Source organism: Centrocercus urophasianus, unplaced genomic scaffold (assembly GCF_019232065.1).
Source record: "Centrocercus urophasianus isolate 14NV4802_14NV808 unplaced genomic scaffold, USGS_Curo_1.0 seq_18, whole genome shotgun sequence".
Classification (NCBI taxonomy): domain Eukaryota; kingdom Metazoa; phylum Chordata; class Aves; order Galliformes; family Phasianidae; genus Centrocercus; species Centrocercus urophasianus.
The window spans coordinates 5,988,926-6,009,661 of NW_024884733.1; the positions used below are offsets into that span (position 1 = coordinate 5,988,926).

At 42.5% G+C, this 20,736-nt stretch overlaps 1 protein-coding gene across 2 annotated transcripts in view; it reads left to right on the top strand.

The window, feature by feature from the left end:
* SUCO (SUN domain containing ossification factor) overlaps positions 1-14,033 on the top strand; it is a 40,590-nt gene extending 26,557 nt beyond the window's left edge. For both annotated transcript variants that reach the window (XM_042819642.1, XM_042819643.1), the window contains 9 exons: positions 2,555-2,629; positions 3,220-3,316; positions 4,294-5,457; positions 6,379-6,466; positions 8,356-8,460; positions 10,189-10,343; positions 10,665-10,756; positions 11,858-11,913; positions 12,071-14,033. In XM_042819642.1, coding sequence (XP_042675576.1) covers positions 2,555-2,629; positions 3,220-3,316; positions 4,294-5,457; positions 6,379-6,466; positions 8,356-8,460; positions 10,189-10,343; positions 10,665-10,756; positions 11,858-11,913; positions 12,071-12,517 — 2,279 coding nt within the window. In that variant the 3' untranslated portion in view covers positions 12,518-14,033. The remainder of the gene's footprint in view (positions 1-2,554; positions 2,630-3,219; positions 3,317-4,293; positions 5,458-6,378; positions 6,467-8,355; positions 8,461-10,188; positions 10,344-10,664; positions 10,757-11,857; positions 11,914-12,070) is intronic.
* The last annotated feature ends 6,703 nt before the right edge of the window (positions 14,034-20,736 follow it).

A 20,736-nucleotide genomic window follows, 5' to 3' on the forward strand; every position in this document is an offset into this window, starting at 1 on the left:
AGGGGATGGAGGATGCTTTCTGAGAAGAGAATCTTGAAGCTTCTGTGTCCTTCGTGAGAGCTGTGTAATTTTTTTGGACAGAACTAATGGGTCTTGGCCATCTCTTGTCACTTTTCCCCTTGGAAAGCCTCCAGATGTGGGTATTGTTTGGCCAGGTATACTTGAACATTCCATTTTAATGGTATTCTTCTGAATTATTTAGGATGGTATCAGATGCCACACACCCTCTTCTACAGGGCTGTTACCCTGTGCCACTCTTCTTTCTGGCACAGCTAATGAAGATTTGTTGGCATCGTGTAGATGTTCAGTCACGTGAATGTTGTTCAGATTCAAGACAGCAAGTTTAAGGGCTCAGGCTTCTCTTTTGTTTTCTAACATATAGCAGCTGCAGAGTTCTTCACTGCTGGTTCTGAGAATGATTGTTGCTTAAAAAGGTCGTGGCTGTGAGTATTGCTCTGCTTGGTGCTGTTCTGAATGGGCCGGTAGTGGAAAAGACAGTTTGTTTCCGAATGCTTTCCTCTCATATGTGCCAGAAAGCAGGATGCTCTTCCATGACAATACTTATCTTTTACCTGTGGCTGAAATAAAAATTACAGAATGTTTTTCAAGTTGTAGTCACACATCCAGTTCACAGCTGCTGTATTCCAGATCTTTTGTTCACAGTCTGAAAAAAGGAATGACTGCTGTAGGGTGGTTTTGTTTGTTTTTAAGTGTATTTAAGACTGTGATGAAAAAATTTGGAGTGCCTCTTCAAGCACTTCTACTGCTTTATCAGCACAGCTGAGCACTGAAATTAGCAGTGCCAATTACTTAATCCTGGCTGGTATATCTTGGTTTTGAGACTCATCTTCAGAATGTATGCTCCCTTTTTTCAAGAATACCAAGTTTGTTTTGGGGATTTGTGTGTGACTGCTTGAACGAACAAGTCAGACATCCTTCTGCATTGTCTTAAAATATGGACCGAAATGCAGTGAGGGAGAAAGATTATGGAGGAGGTGGCTATAATGAGCTTCTGAGATATTTCAACTAAGCAATATTTTAGTCTTCTGCTAGTCTGGCTTGTGAAGGTAACTGTTCTTCCAGCTATTCTCATAAGACTGTCAGGCTTCTGTAGCAACCTTTAATTCCCCCCTTTTTCCTTCCCTCTCCATCAGTAACGAGAAAAAAAAATACTTAATGTTTGAATAACTTTGGTTACCAGCTTTTCCAAGAAAAAAACCTCAGACGCAGCGTAATTCAAGAATGTGGTTTCTGATCCATTTGAGGGGAAAGGCAGTACTGAGTGTCTGACAAGAGCTTCTGAAGTCTTGAGTATTTTGTCAGAAGTTCTGAAATAACTGTGAATTTGACCTTGTGCACATAATATATGGTATGTTTGTATGTTGGAAGGTAGAGGAAGAGTGAGCAAAGCGGGGTTAATTTTTGTATGTTTACAGCACTGTTCATTTTCTAAATAAGCCCAGAAATTACATTCATTTTCAGTATCAAGGCCAAAAAGTTGGATATATTTATCATATATGCCTGTATAGGGCAGACCCTCTTTGCCTTTTACTTCTGTGATTTTTTTTTTTTAGGGGAGAACTTTAAATATTTTGAATTGTTACGTTGCTTTGTGCCAGCTGAAAGTAGGTTTGAGGATTCGGAAGGTTTGCAGTGACTGTCAGTTCAGGTTAATTTTGAGTCCTTGTTCTTCTCTATCAGTCCTGTTGTGGACATGGTGTTTAAAGGCAGAATTTTGTCTTGCACGCACAGTACGATAAATATTTTATGATAAATATGATAACACTTCAAACATTATCAAACCTGTTCCATAGTCTGAGTATTACAGCTCTAAGTTTCTGGCTGGAAACCTCCCTCACTCATTCACATGCTCAATGTACCTAAATAATTGTCCGTTTGTCTTGCTGTTTCCCAGTTGCAGTGGAGTAACAGTCAGTGCTTCCCACCACTTCTTGCCTTTGATGTCAGAAGGTCTGGCTGCATGATGCAGCCCTGCCATAGTTGGTTCAGCTTTTTCTGTGAGGGAGTTTTGTATGAGGAGGCCAGGTATTTCCTTTCAGCAGAAGTTGCCAAAGCTAATACAGGAAAGCTACATCTAGAGCACAGTGTAAGGCAGTGTTTAGAGATGTCTACTGACGTGTGCATAGCCAGCTCTTTGGTTAGCTGCTGGAGCCAGCTCTAGTTAAGTACCTACACAGAGTGGTACTGTGCATTGAGATTCTCTTTTGTTGTTGTTGTTGTTCAGTGTTTGTGAATCCCATTTGCCATGTACACTTTATTTTAGCTTCCTGGAAGCCAACGGAAAAAGAGATTTCTTTGCCAGTCAGTCTACTGATTAGATAGCAGTTTTTAAATACAAGTTTCTATCTTTTAAAAGAAATCTCTTAACCTTAAAAGAATGGTGGAGCATTCAGTATGGTAGAATGATTGTTTTGTTCATTTTAATATACTGTGATTTGTTTCAGGTGAGTGTTACATAACAGCAGATAGCAGTGTGGTGTGATCTCTGAGCCCTCTGAGTGTGTCCTCATTGATCACTTGGTTTCCATTTCAGATGCTATCCTCAATATGGTGAATATTGCTGCTAATATGCTTGGAGCTAAAACTGAAGAAACTTCTGAAGCTGAAGGTATTTTTATTTTTTGGTTACATTAAAAGCATTCCAGGAAGCCTCGTCTGATTGAGCTGTAGGTGGTGTCCTTGTTCATTGCAGGGGAGTTGGACCTTTAAAGGTGACCTTTGAAAGTCCTTTCCATTTCAAATGATTCTGTGATTTCTTTTGGGGGTTTCTTTTGTTCGCTTGCTAAAATTTTCCAGGAGGAGTCGGAGGATGTGCAATTAAATGATTGTTCTTCACCCTCTTTTATGGCATGTGTGATCAGTGTCGTAGAACACTTACCCTGTTGACAGCAAAAGTTTAATTTGCTGAGAAAGGAACAAAGATACCAGATACTTGTTCAGCCATATTCTGCTTTCTTACTCTGTGTTACACAGTTCTAGTTGTAGAATCTGACTCCTCCCTGGAAGTATTTTAAGGCTGTCCATAGCATCTTTATACACAAACTGTTGCTAGTACTTTCAATTAACTGGAACTTTAATGACCTGCAGTTGTTACTGAAGAAATGTTAACATCTAACACGCATCCCCCCCACTCCTAAATATGGAAGGCAAACATGGTTCTTGAATCTTTGTCCTATTCTTTCCTCCATCCTGCAACAGGGAACAAAAGTATATCTGAAAATGTCACTGTCACCACTCCTGCAAGTTCAACAGCTGCACCGAGACTGCTTGAACCAACTCCTGTTCCTTCACCAGAGTAAGCTGTGTGTTTTTCAGTGTGTTTGTAGCACAGACTAGCCCATACCAGTCAGGCATCTTTAGTAGAAAACTCAGATGTGGTTTGCTGCCTAAAACAAGTAGAAACGAAATAGTGGTGAAGCAGGGAAGAAGTACTAACCAGGAAAAATGTTTGCTTTAGTAACTACTTGCAGCTCTTTTCATTATATGCTTTAGCATTTGATTAAATATCAAAATGCTTCTGTAACGTTTTCAATTATTTGTATTATTTCATTTGGAAGCAATAAGAGAAAAAAGAGAATAAGAGGAGCTGTTCTTTTTCTATTTTTCTATTAAAGATTCTGGGGTGGATGCTGGCTTAATATTATTTGAGGTTTTGCAGGTTGTCTCCTGCAAGGGAGACTAATTAGGAATGGAAGCTGTATTTCTGAAACTTCAGTCAGATTGTACTGACAGAAGTTTGGAACTGTATGTTGTAAGGCTCTCCTTGATGAAAATATGTATGCACATGTATGGACTGAGATGAGGAGGGGGAGTATATCACAGATATCTGTGTTTTTCTTAGTTGGTTAGTTGTTTAGAGTTGATTTAGCTGCTTAGAGCTGAGTCTTTTTCTGTGTGTGGTGGTATTACGGCTTCTCAGCACTTTGAGACTGAGGGAAGTTAGTTGGAACGTTTTCTTTCTTACATTTGAAGGTTGAAGTAGAAGAGCAAAATGCTTGCTGTGAGAAAACTTAGTGATAGTTGAACTGGTAACCCTCTTTGGGGGTAAGGAAAGAGGGGCCTTTCTGATTGAGGAGTTTTGCTGTGTCAGAAGCCAGGGTTGAAAAAATTGGGTGGCAAATCAAGTTTGAAACATATTGAGGAAGAATAACTTGCATGATTTCTGACTACATTCACGCTGACTTTTGATCATGAGAATAAACTCTGCAGTCTTCTAGAGCAGGCGTGTAAAACTGTTGAAGTAACATCCTGTGTTTAACTTTCTCCTTGTAGACTTGCTTCGACAGATATTCCCCAGATAGATAAGGAGCAGTTACGTGTGGATTTGACGAAAGAAAGTCCTATTGTTCAGCTGGTACAAGAGTATGAAGAAGACACAAGCCAGTCAACAGTGACCTTGTTGTCTAGTGATGATCAGGAAGAAGAAAAATCTGCATGGTTTGAACTTGAGACAGACACCTATTGCTATGACTTGGCTACAGTTTGTTGCATTTCTACTTTTACGGAATATCTGTTTAAATGCTGTTCAGTTACAGTAGCCATGAATCGGCAACATGGTAAAACTGAAGGGAAACAAGAGCAAGATGGCTCTGCTCATGCTCAGCTGCCACAGGTCGTTCTGCCTCAGTCTGTCCCTGTGTCAGATGAACTTCTGCCTGAGCAATTAGACACCAAAGCTGACAAAGTACCCGGCTCTACTGTGGCAGTTGATTTTAGCAGTGTGGTTCATGAGATCATCAGTAATGAGACTACAGCTACTATTGAATTGGAACCAAGCCATCCTCAAACTGTCTCTCAATCTCTGCTCTTAGAAGTTACCTCAGAAGTTAAACCTTTGCCAACGACAGAGATGGTGCTGGAGCCTTCACAAGAAGAGACAGCCCAGGAAGCACCAGGGGTCACTCCTCAGGTGGATTCAGCTGAAGTCAGTGCAGCAACAGAAAAGGCTGAGAGCTCTGTTGCAGAGGAAGCTGTTGTAGTTTCTGAAACCAGTGTGATCACTGAAGTAAAGGAGATGAGCAGCAGGGAGACTACCGCTACTCCAATGATTTCAAAGCCTACAGAGACTGTTCTGCAGCCTGAATATGCAGTGGGCATCTTAGCCAGTGATGCTGGGGAAGGAAAGGAAAGCACTCCAGAAGTGCAGAAACCTGTTTCGTCTCCTGTTGAATCTTCTGTATCTGTTGAAACAAAAGAGGAAGATCAGGCAACCGAGGAAGCTTTTATGTCCATTCCGGTCTCCGGAGGTCCGCAGAGAACAGCTACAGACTTCTATGCTGAGCTGCAGAATTCAACAGATCTAGGCTATGCTAATGGAAATCTTGTTCATGGGTCTAATCAAAAAGAGTCCGTCTTCATGCGCCTTAATAACCGCATAAAAGCCCTGGAAGTAAATATGTCTCTCAGCAGCCGTTACTTGGAAGAACTGAGCCAGAGGTGAGGTTGGGGAAAGGTCTGCAGTCTGTAATTGTGGTTCCAGCCAACTATTTTAAGGAATTATTTTATATTTGTATGCAAAGGATTATGTGGAAGTTACTTCAGTGGGAAGCTTTATGGAAAACTGAGGCGATTAGCTGATCTTGAAAAGCTATCAGAGATCTAGATGTGTATGGGTAGCTAGGGTGCCCTTTCTGTATTTTCAGCTACAGTCACCTTTATTTTGTGTTGAAGAATATTGAGTGTTGTAGTTGGGTTGGGGTGGTGGTGGTGGAGTTTTTCGTCTTTTTTTATTTTTAAAGAATGAAGTGTTGCTATCTTCAAGTACTACTCTTCTCCATAATTCCTTCTGCCAAAGGGCACTCACTCCTGCTGCTGTTACATTCAGTAACACAGGCCTACAGTGCCTTTTACTGGATTATTCAGTTGCTTGCTTCCTATTAAACTACTGTGTTATCTGTAGTAACTCCTGCTGAAGAAGGGAGCATGGAGGAGGAACCCAGAACTTTCTGTGAGGGATACCTACATACTGGTGGTTTATCTATGATGCACTTAGGATAAGCAGGAAATGTACCTGTCTAAGAGCTGGTTCCAGAGAAGGACTCTGCTATGTTTAGCACGCCATTGTCTCTCTTGGCAGTCACTGCTTAGCAGAAAATTCTCCATAGTGCCAGTAAGTCAGCACTCAGCTATTAAGGTGCTCTGAAACTATATTTGACTGTAAGCTTAGAATAAAATCACACAAAGTAGGTAGATGTGTGACTGTATTTGAAGCTGGAAAAGGGATACCACTTGAATCTTAAATAAGCTGCTTTGGACAAAAAACAGTTTCTCCTTGCATAGTAGTACATAGTAGACAAGCCTAATGCTGGGGGGTTGTGTCAACTAACATGTCAGGTCTTTGTACTTTTTTTTTTTTAGGTACCGAAAGCAAATGGAAGAAATGCAAAAGGCTTTCAATAAAACAATAATAAAACTTCAGAACACCTCAAGAATAGCAGAAGAGCAGGTATGATTTGTTGAAGTAATTTCCTAATTAGGAAATGCTGCTTCTGAGAATGTTACAAGAAGGTGCAAAAATACTTTTGCTACTGAAGGCTTTTCTTAGCTGCACATCTGCCTTATAAAGCAAGTCCATTCCGCATTTCCCAAATTCTTCCTTGTAATAGAATTTTGCAGACATGCTCACAGTCTCTTTTTATAATAAAGTTATATCCAGTTTGTTTCCCAGTTTTTATATTTGGGGAAATGTGGTTTAACTCAGCAGGTGCTCAGCACCATGCAGTTGTTTGCTCACTCCCCTGCCTCCCAGTGGGATGGGAGGGAGAATTGGAGGGGGGAAAAAAAAAAAACAAGGTAGAATGTATGGGTTGAGATAAAACTACTTACTAAAATAAGGGGGAAAGGGTAATAATCATGACACACACATACATGATGCACAAGCAATTGCTCAGCACCGCCCAGCTAGCCTCTAAGCAGCGAGGGAGAGAGAACTCCTACCCCCTTCAGAACTGCTTCTGCACAGTATCATGTGTATGGAATATCCCTTTGGCCAGCTTAAGTCAGCTGTTCTAATTCTGTTCCCTCTCAGCTCCTTGGGCCCTGAGCTGAGAATGGCCTTGGCTCTGTACAGCATAGCTACAACTGTAAACATTGGTGTATTATCTACATTGTTATTCTCCTAGAACCAAAACCTGGCATCACACCAGACACAAAAGAAAACAGTTCTGTCCCAGCAGAGACTAAGACAGGGAAAAAAAATCAGCTGTCAGCTATTAGTGGCTGACAGTCTTTAAATGTATTTATCAGTGAGTTATCCATGATGCTTCTGGCTCCTGTTTCTTGCAGTCAAACCACATATTTAAGTTTCCTTCTTTTTGCAGCTCTGGTATTTAAGCACAGATAGACGATTACCCTGATGTTGCTGAAGAGACCTAACCTCTAGAAAGGGAAGAGAGGTCCAATAATGATTTAAGCCAGATTGGCAATTGAAAGGGTGGTGCTTGTAGCAGAAGTTTTAGTCCGTTCTGTTAAGTGTGATTAAAGGATGTGGGAGCTGCAGTAGAGGTTTTTTGTTTTTTTTTTTTTCCTGTTTTCCTGCACTGCTCCCCTAGCTTTTGTGAGCTTTCAATTGCAGCATTACCTGTGTGCTAAATAATCACAAAAGCACTTGTGCACGTCACAGCAAGTTTAATCAGAAACTCTCTGAAAATCTCTGAAGTGCTGCACTGGGCCTGTAGTGTGCTTCTCCATCAAAAGCACAGAAAACTGCAACTTTCCTGAGTTGACATGCATGTTTTTTTCGCTTGTTTTGAATATTGTCAAATGCTGATCAGTCTGAGGGCTCTCTTCTTGGTTAACCTCCTTGATGCTCTGCTCAGCTTTCCTACTTTCTCATAAGAGGAAGGATCTTGTAAGGGTGGCAGGAGAGGATATCTTCAAAGGGCTTATTGCTGGCTAGCTTGGGCTCCTGCTTCTAAGGCTAGCCACTTGATCACAGAGCAGAAGCAATGTTTCAGCCTTTAGATTTCAGCTTTGTCTGGTGATCTGCACATGTTTTGGAACATGACAGTGCTTGGCTTCCTGATAGTCATTGCACAGAGCTAACTACTAATCCTGCCTTTAATAAAGGTAGTAGTAGTCACTGTAATGAAAAACACTAGGCATAATGTTACAAAACATTATTGTGTAAAAATGTTGATGTTCTGAAGGCTTTCTCTGATTAATGTTACATAAACAGTTTGAAATGTTAAGTGAAAGTTTTGTTGGAAACGTGCTAAAAGGATCACACTGCTACCCCATGCCTGGCTCTGTCAGATAGAATGCTGATGTTGTGCAAGAGTACGGGATAGTGGAACCCTGAACTAAATAGCATGGGCATGACTCTCCTCAATACAGGATCAGCGGCAAACAGAAGCAATCCAGCTGTTACAAGCACAGCTCACCAACATGACGCAGCTAGTTTCCAATCTGTCAGCAACCGTGGCGGAATTAAAACGTGAGGTAATTATGAATTAGCAGTATGGTGCAAGCTCTCGAGCCAAGGAAATGGACGCATAAACATATCTCAGTTTGAAGAGGCCTTAAAGATTCCTCGGTTTGAGGAGTCTTTAAGCAAAGCTTTTCAGTCGTTGCTTCCAACCTGCTTCGGCAACTGGCCAAGGGAGGAGGAGAAAGGCTGAGTATTTTGAGTTGTCTTGCGCACAGCAAAATTGGTAATAGTTTGTACTACAGCCCTGCGAGTCCTGAAATTGTGATCGCAGCTCGTGGTAAAAGAAGGAACTTGCTTGGAATAACTGAATATCTCAGCCTTCCTGTAGTACGTTACAGTTGATACGGTCCTGTAAAACGACTCAGTGAAATTAGAAGGCTAAGCTCTGAGTTTGCAATGGCAGCAGTAGGATTTGTTACACACAGTTTGAAACATGATGGGGTGGGGGAATGATGCATTCTATTCTTCAAGAACTTCCCTGGCATCTAATGTGTTGCATAACAAGTTGTATTGCATGGCTTTATCTGTTTCTCAGCTTCAGTAAAATGGAGGTACTTTACATTTCCAGCACTTATATTGACCACTTGAATATTAACAGCCTTGCAGTAAGAGATCTAGTGTGAAAGTGGGTCTGAGCGCTGCTGGATCTGGACTGTAATAATAGATGAATGTGCAGAGCATTGTGCTTCCCCCTCCTCAGTGGCAGACCAGCATGTCTAAAAGACCCCTCTCCTTCACTCTCTGGCTATTGTGATGTGTGTAGATGAGGGGAATCTTGGCACCAATATTAGGAGTATTTCAAATGTTTACGTTCTTCAGCCTGAGATTTCAAACCATATTTTAAGTATGACTCTTTTTGTGCATGTTGCCAAACAGTGTCCTGAGCTGTTTTCTAGCACTTAGTGACACCCTCGTTGACGCCTAGTTGGCTAACCACCCATTAGTGAGTGCTGTGCTTTTAAATAGGATCTGACCTTGGTGATCATCAGGGTATGACAGGCAAGTGTCCTGAGATTTGAATACGTACTTTCCCTAAACTCTAGTCACCTGAATCAATTTGTCTGAGACATTTCATCAGTACAAGATGGAAAGTCATGTTCCTGGTCTCATCCCTTAGTGCATTTGAGATAGATTGGTATAGGACACTGATATTTATTTTGAAACATAATTTGCTGAATTTCAGCTTCTGTGTAATTCTAGTAAGCTTCATCTGTGAATGCTCAGAAAGGAACATACTGGCAAGATCCTGCTAGGATGTGAAATTGAATAGTCTGGAAAATATAACCCATTGAATCAAGTGAACGTAATAGGATTCATTCAGTACTGCAGTGACAAGTGATGAAAAGCATAATATTGAGATATTTCCTATCAAAAGTGAATCAAAACTTAACATTTCCACAATAGGTTGTGGGAACTGCATCACTTTCAGAAAGACTTCTATATTCATTATAGGGGGCAGCTTCTTCTTTAAGCGGCAGTGGTGCCGTAGTCAGTGGAATCTTGTCCCACGTTATCAGATAGTGATTTTCAGCCTTTAGTCCTCAAATGCCACGTAGCGTCGCACTAAATCAAACCTCTGGGAAAACTACTCCAACTTGAATGTTAGCGTGAAGTAGAAAAACAGGAAAGGTGACTTGAAAACATATCAGCTGTTCTTTTGAAGTTCTCGTGTTGAAAGCAAGGTAATAGAGCCATTGCATTGCTGGTTAGTCTTTAACAGCTGTATCAAATTCTTCCAGGTTTCTGATCGACAAACCTACCTTGTGATTTCTCTGGTTCTCTGTGTCATTCTGGGCTTGGTGCTTTGTGTGCAGCGGTGCAGAAGCACATCTCAGTTCTGTGAAGGTTACCTCTCAAAAATTCCTAAAAGTAATCACTACCCTAGCCCCAAAAGGTAATGTACTTGAAACTTCATTGTTTTTGCAGCTTTTGTTGATGTTTCCTAAATCCGCTGGGGCTGGCGAATATGCTTTAACCCCAGGTTTACTTTCTTGATTGTAAAGCGCAGTTACTGCTCTGTAGCAATTGTGGAGCCAGAGAACTTAAGATGCCTTGGTAGCATGTCTTAAAGGCAGTGCTGTGCCTGTTTGCTTGGCCTTCTCAGGCACCTGGGTGAAGGACTGATTCTATTCTGCCAAAAATGCTTCTTAATGGAAAAATGCGTAGTCGTGAGAAAGACATGTTTAAAAAAGCTTTGTGTTTTGCGTTGCTTTAGATGCTTTTCCTCTTACGATGATATGAATTTGAAAAGAAGAACTTCTCTCCCACTGGTCAGATCACAGTCTTTCCAGCTATCTGGTAAAGAAGGTATGATCCACCTGTAAGACTAGTATTACTCTAGCACTATATGTTGTGTGTTTTATTTGCAAGTGTGTGTGTGAAAATGGCATTGGGGGTTCATGTCAAAGTGTGCTGAAGTGTAGTAGTTCACTAATACGTTCTGTGCAGCAGGGTGGTTCATTAATGTTACCGCTCCCAGAACAGTGCTAAATTAGGCTAAAACACTAAATACATCATTAGCATTTTGTAGAGTATAAATGACAGCCTCCCTGAGATATGTAACAATCGATGCAGGCCTACAAAGCTATGAAGCTTGTAGGAAGTGGTATTTTTTAATGCCAGAAACCAAGTCTGAACGCCCTACCTCTTGGAAGTCCTAAGTAGTCAATCTTGAAACTTAACAGGTATTTATGGATCCAAATTTATCAGCTGTATTAAGAAAATGTACCTCATTTGTCCTGGTTTGACTAAGAGGAGCAATCTCATCGCTTCAATATTTATGTTAGATTCAGAACAAGTGAATTCTGCTTTCTTAGGTCATCATTGTCATGCAAAAACAAAAGTGGTGCAGCATTATAGTGATATTAACTACTGGGTATGCCACTGATGCAGTGCTTCCAGATGCATCAAACCAGCTTCACAGTTCTTGTACAGTGAATAAAACTGCATAGAAATCCATTACTTGAATTGAAATGTTATTAGGCTCAGAAAAAAAATGTTCAAAACGCTGATGGAGGAATGCTGATGTCACATCAGTCTGAATGTCTGTCCTATTGATGGGTGCTTTTGCTGCTAGGTGCACGTATAGCACTGTTATATTGCTAGCAGTTTGTACATTAGAAGCTCATTTCTGCCAAGTGCTTGTTCCTTGTCCCAAAGGGCGTTGTGTGCTCTGCTCTTATGGCCTCCTATGTCAGAATGTGAGATGTTTTCAGGTGACAGCTGCCATGTCAATGAGGGGGACTTCTTCAGTGTTGTCTTCACTTCTGTGTACTTGTGTTGTCCATAAGTTTATAATGGCAGCAAAAATGTGTGATAAATGGCATGTCTTATCCTGTGTAGTTAGAACGGTGTTGTTCTGTAGCTGGCATTGTCAGAAGTGCTGAATGTGTGTGCCCTTTCTTACAGTGGATCCCGAGGACCTGTACATTGTAGAACCCCTGAAGTTCTCCCCAGAGAAGAAGGTACAGTAGGTGCAGGGATGCAGGCTGAGTGCGAGCACCGTTCTGCCTGCAGGTGGTGCCTCTCAGCTGCTCTCTGCTGCCCTGCTCCCCAGGGTTGGGTCTTAGCCCTGCTTCCCTTTCAGAAGCTGACTGTTTCTCTTTTTACTTGTGGTTTCAGAAAAAGCGTTGCAAATACAAAAGTGAAAAGATAGAGACTATCAAGCCAACAGCAGAGCCTCCCCATCCCATAGCCAATGGGGAAATAAAAGGAAGGAAGCCGTTTGCAAACCAGAGGGACTTCTCTAACATTGGGGAAGTTTATCACTCTTCGTATAAAGGCCCTCCATCTGAAGGAAGCTCAGAAACATCATCGCAATCTGAGGAGTCCTATTTCTGTGGCATTTCAGCTTGTACGAGTCTGTGCAATGGACAAGCCCAAAAGACAAAAACTGAGAAGAGGGCCATAAAACGAAGACGGTCTAAAGTTTCAGACCAAGGGAAGCTCATAAAAACTCTAATACAGACTAAGTCAGGGTCAATGCCAAGCCTGCATGACATAATCAAAGGCAACAAAGATATAACAGTGGGAACACTTGGTGTCACGGCAGTTTCTGGACACATCTAAAACTAGCTGAACTTCTCAAACAGGAGAGTGTTTGTTCATTTGAGAACAGTCTGTGGTATTCTGTGGGAGGATGGTGGGAGACGAAGAGCTCGACTAATTGGAAAGTATTCAGAAATTTGGTTTCTGCCTTTTTTAAATAGATGGGATTGTGTCAATCTTGGCTATAAGCTGCAGCTTTATGAGGCTGAAAGTTTCCTATGAGAACAGCATGGGGGGAGGGCGGGCAGGGGGGTTCATTTTTTTAAAGGTTTTTTTTCACAGTTCCTGGGGCAGAGATTTTTTGAAACCCAGTTTGTTGGGTGGAATAGGGATAAAAGCCTAATCCTCTTCCTTCAGCTTTGTTCCTATTTCTTGCACCTTCCCATATTTATGTGCCTTTTGTCTATTTATAATGCCACTGGAAGAGGGGAGATACAATTGTTTGTCATTTGATTTATTTTGTAATTTCTCTAGCTTTTTTTTTGTTTTTGAAGATGCAACACTACAGTGCTGTAAAGGGATGTGTTGGCTTTCAGCTGGACTCAGTAATGTGGACTGGATACTGTAAAAATACTAATAGATGGACTTGCCTGACTGGATTCTGGTTTTGCAAACTCCATTGAGAAAAATGTCTCACTGGGAACGGTAGTTACGTTTATCTTCACCTACAGGTACAAAGCAGAGCTGTAGCCTGATGTGCTGAACAGATGACAGTTGCTCCTTAGTGTTTCTTGTGAACATCTTGTGACGACGAATGCTTTTGTTATCAAAATTGACTGCTGTAGTTTTCCAGAAGAGCTGAATGGAGGGCACTCCATTTGTTTCTGTGCTGAGAGCTGGGGAGAAAGCTCAGCTGGAGAGCACGAGGGTGCGTTGGGGCAGACGAGGCAGAGTTTTCCAGAGCAGCTCTGGGTGTGCTGCGTTTGCAAAGCCTTGAAGTCTGACCGGTCGGGTTGGTTCAAAGTGGGTATTTCCATAGCATTTGCTTTTGTATTGGCTAACAAATGTGCAGTGTTTGTATGGTTGATATTTTCGTACAAGAGGTTTTTTTATTTTTGACTGTGACTGTATATTTGGATACTATAGGATGTGTGATTGGGAAAATGTTGTGTGTATCTGAGTGAGTGGAACAAAAGGTTGTTCCTTTTGACAAATGTTACAGGTTCACATTGTAAAAAAATAAGTTAACTTATTGAGCACTTTTAGTGGTACCCTTTTTAACAGATCTAATGCCTTTCCTTGGTATTGTATGTGACTTATTTAAAGCCTTTGTTTTTGATGTTTTGTTTTGCTGCTTTCTTGTTGGTTTATGAATACGTTAAGGTGATGTACTTTTGGATTTGATCTGCACAATTAGCCAGTCAGAGCACATGAACCAGATTTGTTGAACCTGGATTTAAGAGTTTTAAACCTGGATGAGGAAAATGCATACCTGAGTGCAGCATATGTTGTTGTGGAACAAGAGTTTGTAACTACAGAGCTGTAGTGCCATTAGAAACTGTGAATTTCCAAATAAATCTGAACACTTTGTCTTTAATTTAGTGGCACTTTTCCTTTGAAAATCTGTCTTATGGCGTAAACGCATCTCCAAGGAGGAGTGACCTTTACATTTCAGCGTGAGGCCAGAACAGCTTACTTGCAGTGAGCCTAGCTGCACTGTGTGCAGCCAAATGGCAAATCCATTGGCAGTCCAGCCCCTTACTCCTCTCTTCAAATGTGACCTCCCCAGTGCTGGTTTCTCTCACAAAAGTCTCTGGCTTCACCATGGGAACTGCTTTGATTAAAAAAAATAAATAAATAAATAGAGAAGTGCAGGAAGGGCTGCTTTGGGGGTGTGTGGCTTTCTTGTGGTGTGGGTTTTCTGTTTCAATTTACCTTCCTTCCTCTTGATGCGTCACTTGTAGGAAGCTTGCTTTTCTTTTCTGTCTCGGTTGTAACTGAGCTGTTTTTCTCGTCAGACAAGTGAAGCTGGACACGACCGAATTCTTAGAAAAGCCCCTCTTTGCTATCGTGTGCTGAAACCTCAAATTGAGAGGTATGGAATGAGGCCAAATGACTGATGATGGGATGTGCAGTGTCAAATGCGTTTCCAACTATCAAGTTTTTATTTATCCTTTGTTATTGCTGGCCTCTGAGCTCTGGATGGAAAAAAAAAAAAAATTGTGAAACTGAAGTTAAATCAAAGATGGTGGTGGTCTTGTATTTATCAACTCTTGTGTGAGGATTGCTGTGAGGCAAGGAGGCATTGCCTTTCCTGGAAGCAGCTGCTCAGGGCTTGGTGAAACCCAAGCTTCTCTGGAACCATGGTGGTGTGTGGACAGCCAGAATCCTTCCTCTGTTTTGCTGGACTGGACAACTCTTGTACCCTTTCCTCACCCTTTTGCCTAGACTAGATTACCCCATAGCACTGGTGAGCTATCCTTGAGGGTCACGTAGAAATAACTGAGCAGTCAGCAGCACTCCTCTGTGCTTCCTCATACAATAAGAGTGCTTTATAAGCACTTGATGTACCTTGATGTACCTACCGCGTCCTCTTTAGGGTGGGTGATACTTGGCCTCGAACTGAAGCACCTTCTTGATTTCTTTTGCTGCTGAGATCTGTTTTGTACCTCAGGTGTCGGTAATTGTGAGTAGGCTGCATGTTTAAGTTCCAAGCAGATGTACGTATTTCCTTGTCAGTGATTTTAGGCGTGCAACTAAATTCCTTTCAAACAGTTTTGTATTCCCGACTATCTATTGATTTTAAACCTGGGCAGGGCTTAATAACCTAAGGAATGATTGTGTTTGGTTAAAAAAAAAAAAAATAAAATACCAGCAATAAAGTTTTAATGTAGAGGCAACATGCCATGGGAATAATGCATGTCCAAAATAGAGCAGAGCTCTGTTTCAGCTGTGTGATTTCAGGCCATGTGGCTTGCAATCCATGTGGGAGATGTGGCAGGTGCCATAAGGGGCAGCTAATGTAAGGTCAGGAATGTTTCTCAGTCTCTCATGTTTCAAGACTGTCTTTGGAGGACCTCATAGTATTCATAGTATTCATGTAGTTCTGAAGATATTCTTCAGAATCAGTATTTAAAAAACCCACATTATAATGTCATGAGCTTTGTAGCTTCACTTTCCTGAAGGCTCCTTACTGTTCCTGAGAAATGCTGCCTCTGGGCTGAGAGTACAGGAGCTCGCATGAATTCCTCTGATGTGATGGGGAGAGAAAGCATTGCCCACAGTGCAAACTTCTTCAGTATCTGATCAACTGGACGTACAGTGAGAGACATCAGCCTAAGAGTCCTGTTGTGCTGCTTAGTGGATATTGATGTTAGCACTCATGACTCCTGTCAATAAAATATTTCTGTCCTAGGATCACTGCTGGTGCATGTCAGTTGAGGAGCAACTTTCCATATTCTCATTACTGTTACCAAACAGTACCAAACATTTCAGCTGTGCCTTGCTCTAAACTTTCCAACCGACCACATCGTGCTTCAACCGCTGGAAAGGCTCATTGGGAGGAGCCTCCTGGGCTGCTTGTGCTCTTGCAGCTGTGCATTTGCTTCTGGCAGTAGGATGGAACTGAACCACAGCTTCCTCTTGCTGTGCTTGCTGCTTGTAATTATTTATAACCACTTTTTTATTTTCTTTTTCAGAAAAGCTCCTAAAGTCATGTTCTCATTTGCTTAATGTTATCCTTTCATGTGGGCTCTTGAGTAATTTTTAGCTTCCTATTTCACTTTTATTAATATCATGCTGACTAACCTGATTTCTTTGAAATAAAGGCTCTCCTAAGTTGTTTGTGCTCTACAGAGACGGCGCTTTCTCATGAAGGTGGCTTATAAAGCTTGACAAATCACTGAGGTGGTGTGGATACTGTAGAGGAGGCCTGGTCCATCTTGTGGTATGTTTTGTGCTGTAAAATGCCATAAAAGCAGCATGCATATTGAGCAGCGAGGGCTGTATCCTTTCTCCCCAGCACGTGCTCAGTGTGTGATTGTTCCCAAGCCTCCTGTGGCTCAGAGCTTGCCCAAGCATCTGTCCTTCTCTCTGCTTCCTACAGATCGGGTGGTGAAAGCAATGTGCTCTCAGGATTTCCACTGGAGTGCAGTGTTCCTTCAGGCTGCTGCTATTCTCGAGATTCAGGCATGTAGAGGAGTGTCCAACTGCTGTTCTATCTAAGATTTTTTTTCCCCTTCAAACTAATCTTAAAATTAGATGCCCTGCTTTAGAAACAAACTAACAAAAACCAATTCAGTTTCCAACCAAGTGGTTATTGAATAGAATTGGCCTCCTGGCTCTCATTGTGGATTTCTGGAGTCTTTGAGTTATATTGTGCCAACCTTATTATATAGCTTAAAACAAAACCAGATTAGAACAGCCGTGAGGAAATTGCTTTTGCATTAAAACATATCTCTGTAAATAAGCTGTTGACTTTGGCAGCAGCCTGTATAACAAGAAATCTGGCTGCTTAATTATGGAAACCAAGGGTCTCATCTCTTAGGATATAAATGTAGTACATCTGTAGAGGTGATGGCAGGGAGGGAGCCCTGGGCAGGATGCTTGTGGGAGTTCTGTGGATCTGTTTGAGCTTCTGGAGCTCCGCTACAACCTCAGTGTGCTGAGGTGTTGTACAGACAAACCACAACACTCAGCCAGCAGGCCAGGCGGTCACCTTGAGGAGCCTGTCAGAGCACAGAGAGCTGTTGTTTCTTGTTGCAAAAAGCTGTCACACACAGGAAAATTTGGAACACTTTTGTGATCCCTTCATGCAAGCCCAGGGGCACCAAATATTTAAGTAACACAAGTGTTTCCATCAGAGAAGGGATAATCACAAACATATGCATCATATAAAGGTATTGCTAGCCATGTTTGCTGAAATAAGACATTTTGTTTACATGCATTAAGCATCAGAGTGGAAATGCAGTTTCTTTTAAATATGTGAACTCCTTTAGCTGTGGTGGGGAGAGAACTGAAGTGTAAGGTGGCTTCTGCTTTTGCCGGTGTGCAGCGTGAGATGGGATGGAACAGCTTAACATGCTTCACTTTGGTGCAAATGTTCCACTGCTTTTGGAACAAAGCGTAGAGCTTTGACCACAAAGTGCTGTGGGTAGGCAGCCATCAAGCAGCGTGTCTTATCTTGTGGAAACCCTGAGTGTCAAACAGCATCAGGTGTTGCTAAAGAAAAGAAACTTTCTGGGGTTTGGATCGGCTTGAGAAGATCTAATGTTTCCAGACCTTTTTCAGATAAAAATGGGTTAGCTTAGGAATGGATAGGAAAAATCGTGCGTCTTTTTTATGCATCTCTTCCCCAACTTGAAAAATAATAAAAGGGGCCCCAGCACAAGAAAGATGTGAAGCTGGTGGAGTGGGTCTAGGGGAGGCCATGAAGATGCTCAGGGAGCTGGGAGCACCTCTTCTGTGAAGAAAGGTTGAGGGAATTGGGCTTGTTTAGCTTGGAGAAGAGAAGGCTGTGGGGAAAGCCCACTGCAGCCTTCCGTGCTTGAGTGGAGCCTACAAGTGGGAGGGGTACCGACTTTACGTGGGCAGATAATGATAGGACAAGGGGCAAGGATTTTAAACTAGAAGAGGAAATTTAGATTAGAGGTTAGAGGGGTGTTTTTCACTCAGAAGTGAAGCACTGGCACTGCCACCCAGACATGGAGGTGCCCCAGGCCATGGATGGGCCCGGGGCAGCCTGAACTGGGGGCGGCCAGGCCGTGGCAGAGGTGGAGCTCAGTGATCTTTAATGTCCACTCCAACCCAACCATTCTGTGTTTCTTTGATGTGACTCCTTAGGACATAAAAATGGAAGATAAATGCTGGCTGTCTTGAAACTAGTTTTTTCTTTGCTAGATGTGTGCTGGGTAGAGAGCCTGCATCCTACTGGGTCCTCTGCAGTCTCACAGCAAAGAAGAAACTCTATGACTCTTATTAAATATAACTTGAAACAGCTGGGGAACACTTCTTATAAGTTGTAACACGGCACGATTACTGCTGACTTGAGGGTTGCATGCACTGCCCAGGGGGCTACGGCACAGGCATGGTCAGTGTTTGACAACCAGCTGGTGTTTCCCACTGCTGAGGCTGGCTGTGTGCTGGCAGCGTGGGGCAGGGTGTGGATCCCACCTGAAGGGTCTGTGAATGCACTTACTGACTGTCTGGGGATAACGGGAAATCAGCATCTGCGTGTTTGCTGTGGTCTTCCTTGCAACCTCTGAGCAGCCACAGCAGCTGTTCCATTTTCTCATAACTAGGCTGTTGCATACAATTAGATCACCTGCGTCTTTGTTTCCCGTATGTTCAAGCAATTGATCCCATTACCTCACAGCCCTGTACTTAATTTCCTAGCTTTTATTACAGACGCAATCAAAAGAAATGGAATCTTACTTTGCTGCTTTCAATTCTCGGCTGCAATGGCTCTTTGTGCTGCTGGATTCTGTCCTGCCTCAGAAGGTCTCTGTAGAGCTCAGTGCCCCTTCTGCTGATCCCGCTGCCCATTGGAAGCAGGGTGTAGTTTGCATGTGCTTAATGAACAAGAGAGAGAAAAATGTCTTGCTCTCTGGAAAAGGGCTGTGCTAAGCATTGCGATGCCATAGAGCTGGGGGTTTGAATGGGGTCAGAAATGGGGTTTGAATGCTGCTCTCTTGTGAATGTGAACAGCTCTCTAGGGAGCTGTTGGTACCAACACACATGTCAACATGTGCCTCGTGTTTCTAGTGAAGAGTTGACTGTAGAGGGAAGTGGAAAGCATCACCCTTGGCTGGAAAACTGAACTGTTAAAAAAAAAAACGTAATAAAGAAACAACACTGAGATGTCGGCGCTCACCGCAGCGTTGTGTAACCCAAGGATGCTGTGAGCTGCTGCTGTCTCTATGGGCTGTCCTGGGGCAGCAGGGTCAAATGAGGAGAGTGCAGTGGGATCCACCGTTCTTGTGCTTTACCATATGGAGGAGGCAGCTGGGAGCTGTGTAGGATCCTGAGTTGCGTCCCTGCCATTCTGCTCTCAGATAAACCAAAGGGGATGCTTCTGCTGTCTGTCAGTTATTGTCACTCCTTTCTGAGCCTCTCTGAAGCTGAATTTAAACTTGTAACATGCATTCTGAGGCTGTCTGCATCTCCCCACGTATTAGCCTGGTGCTGTCTGTGAGCTTGAGCTCCTGGGCCCTCATGCTTTCCCTGCTGCAAAAAAAAAAACCCAGAAGCCTTCTCTTGGGTGGTGCTCTTAGTTTCTCTTTCTGAGGTACCCATTAGTGAGCATGAACGGGGTGCATCCATTTTGCCATATGTGGCTGGTACTTACCAGTATTGCTCTGACTCTGGTTGCCAGGCCTAGCCTGGGACAGCAAAAGGTTGTCACCTCTGCAGTTAATGCTTCAAACAAACACAACCCTACCTTTGAATGCTGTCTTTTTGTTCATTTTCTTAACTACATCTTCAGTTGCTATTGGGTGTAATTTATGCCGCCCTGTGGGCTTTCAAGAGTTGCTTTTTAGCATTTCTGCTAGTCATTATTGTAACAGGAAATATCATCTTCAAATACATATTTTACTATGTCCAGAGTCTAATAAGTCTTCCTCCTACACAGCATTTTTTTAAATTGTTCTTTAAATCCTTGCATGCAAACTTGTACCTGTATGTATTTTTTAGCTGCTGGCTAATTCTAATTGCTGTCAGCACAAACTTCAGCCTGATGATGTGTGCAGTTAACAAGAGCTGCCACCTTTCCTCTGGGGATAGTGAAAGGTGGAGGGATCCTTCTAAGCAAGTTGTCTTTTTCTGCCTGTGTAACCATGTCTTGTCTTTTGCTGTTCTTTGCTGACAAACTTGGTGAAAGGGGGGCTTAGGAGGCAGAGAGAGAAATCTAATGCTCTTTTTGCCCTTCTCCTGTCCTTTTATCCTGCTCAACTGTTCCTGACTCCTATGTTGGGTGAGATCAACTTTGCCGAAATTTCAGTTCCTTGCTTTCTATCAAAAGTCTTGCTGTGACGTGGGTGTCTGTCTGCAGCAAACAGTCCTGCCATCACTTCAAAACCCTTGTTAGCCCTGTGTATGGTTTGAGCAGTAGGAAGGCAGCAGAAAGCAGAGCCTGCGGGTGTCGTGATGTGCCACGTGGATGTGCTCCACTTGGCTCTGCTTACCAGGTGACCTCTGAAGGTGGCTACAGGTGAAACAGAGAGTGTGACAGCAGGCAGCAATGGCAGAGAGTGCCGGGAAGGGAGAAGTCTATGAAAGTGTGCTCAGCACTGAGGTGGATT